The 1,610-nt window shown below is 27.9% G+C and overlaps 1 protein-coding gene across 1 annotated transcript in view; it reads right to left on the bottom strand.

Moving 5' to 3' along the window:
- Window positions 1–1,610, bottom strand: part of LOC105623424 — a 15,362-nt gene that overhangs the window by 4,463 nt on the left and 9,289 nt on the right. Inside the window, 1 exon segment of the mRNA XM_012204817.1 lies at window positions 305–643. Within this exon segment, the coding sequence (XP_012060207.1) occupies window positions 305–643 (339 nt within the window).

Here is a 1,610-nt window from a genome sequence, read left to right as displayed (position 1 = left end):
CATATATACGTATACACATATATATATATATATATATATATATAAATTATAAAATATATTAATTAGTAATACATATATCCACAAACTTGAATTCTATAAATACTGTTTTTACTAAAAATATAATTATTAGAAAATTGGAGAAGAAGAGATATTTCTTTCTAATTACGATTTCCAAAATTAAGGAACGAATCTTGAATGATAAGCTGGCTGATTCTTTGTATATTTTCATTTCTAGTAAACTATTTTAAAAACGAATAATTTTGATGTATCCCTTTTTTTAAATTTCTGATAGAATGATTCTTACTTAAGGATTTCTACGTCTGCTTTTATAGCATCCCGACATGTTGACAAAATATGCCTCTTCAGCGTCACTTTCGTATTGTTCCATTCTGCAGAAACCAACTCGAGACATTTGTTCTCCGTGCCTGCAATACACCCAATCTCGAATATTTCAGCAGCACGTATGTGTGGCACACCTGGGATAAAGTGTCCGTGTATTTCTAGCTTTCGATTGTCTTTTAGAGCGGATTGTTCAGTGTTCTGCTCTTTGGATAAATAGACAACCCAATCCGGATCAGTGATCTCTCCGTTAGATGTTTGACAATGATTCGCAAACTGTTGTAATAAATTTCGGCAATATTCACTGCAAGGAAACTTAGGATTAGTCTACTAATCTTATCAGATGCAAATAGATTTAGCTTTAGCTATATCACTAAAAAAAATGCCACTTTTGTATGGATCATCTTTTTGTTTTTTTTTTCACATGAAGAGACAAGAAAGAAAAATAAGGGTTGGTTTCTTTGTTTATCTTTCGATAAACTGTGTAGTAAATCTACTGGATAAAAGAGTAAAAGAGTTAGAGCATAAAAGAATATAAGAGAGCAAGACAGTGAGTTGAAGTTTACCGTGGAAGTTTAAAGGTGGAGCAATTTTAAATTGTGTAAAAGTTCAACTAAAAAGAATAATTTTATAAAATAAAATTATATTGTCACTTTAAAATTTATTCGCTCGCGGAGATAACTTTTACACGACTTAGCAAAAATTATGAGTTATACTGAAAACATTATTCATAATTACTTTACACGAATTACAATACGAGAGGAACGAAGCAATATTTCAATGAAGAGAAAAAAGTAGACATGATTACTCGCACCAAATTATTCGCATAACTGAGGAAATAAAATGCTCGTGGCAACAATCATAGTACAAGCAGCGGTATCGTATCACATATATATATATATATATGCAAATGTGCGTGTAACCGACTTTGTAATTTTTAGATATATTAAACATTACGTGGCGAATGTAGGTTGCTATGCAATTAAGTATATATTGGTAGATTTATTTGTTTTTATACAAATCATTTTTGAATCTTGTAAGTATATAAGTATATAAACTGATGGAAAATAAAATAAATTAAGTAAACTTAATATAAACTATAAAATATAAAATAAAATATAAAGAGCAATGCTTTATATATATATATATATATATATATATATATATATATATATATTATATATGTAGTAGAAACTAGAGACTATTATATACANATATAACTAAAATAGTGTTNTCTATAGTAGAATACTATACTAGTAAGTAAGTAATTA

This window comes from Atta cephalotes, assembly GCF_000143395.1.
Source record: "Atta cephalotes unplaced genomic scaffold scaffold00057, whole genome shotgun sequence".
In the NCBI taxonomy this organism is placed as follows: Eukaryota; Metazoa; Arthropoda; class Insecta; order Hymenoptera; family Formicidae; genus Atta; species Atta cephalotes.
This window is presented reverse-complemented; position numbering and strand designations above follow the sequence as displayed.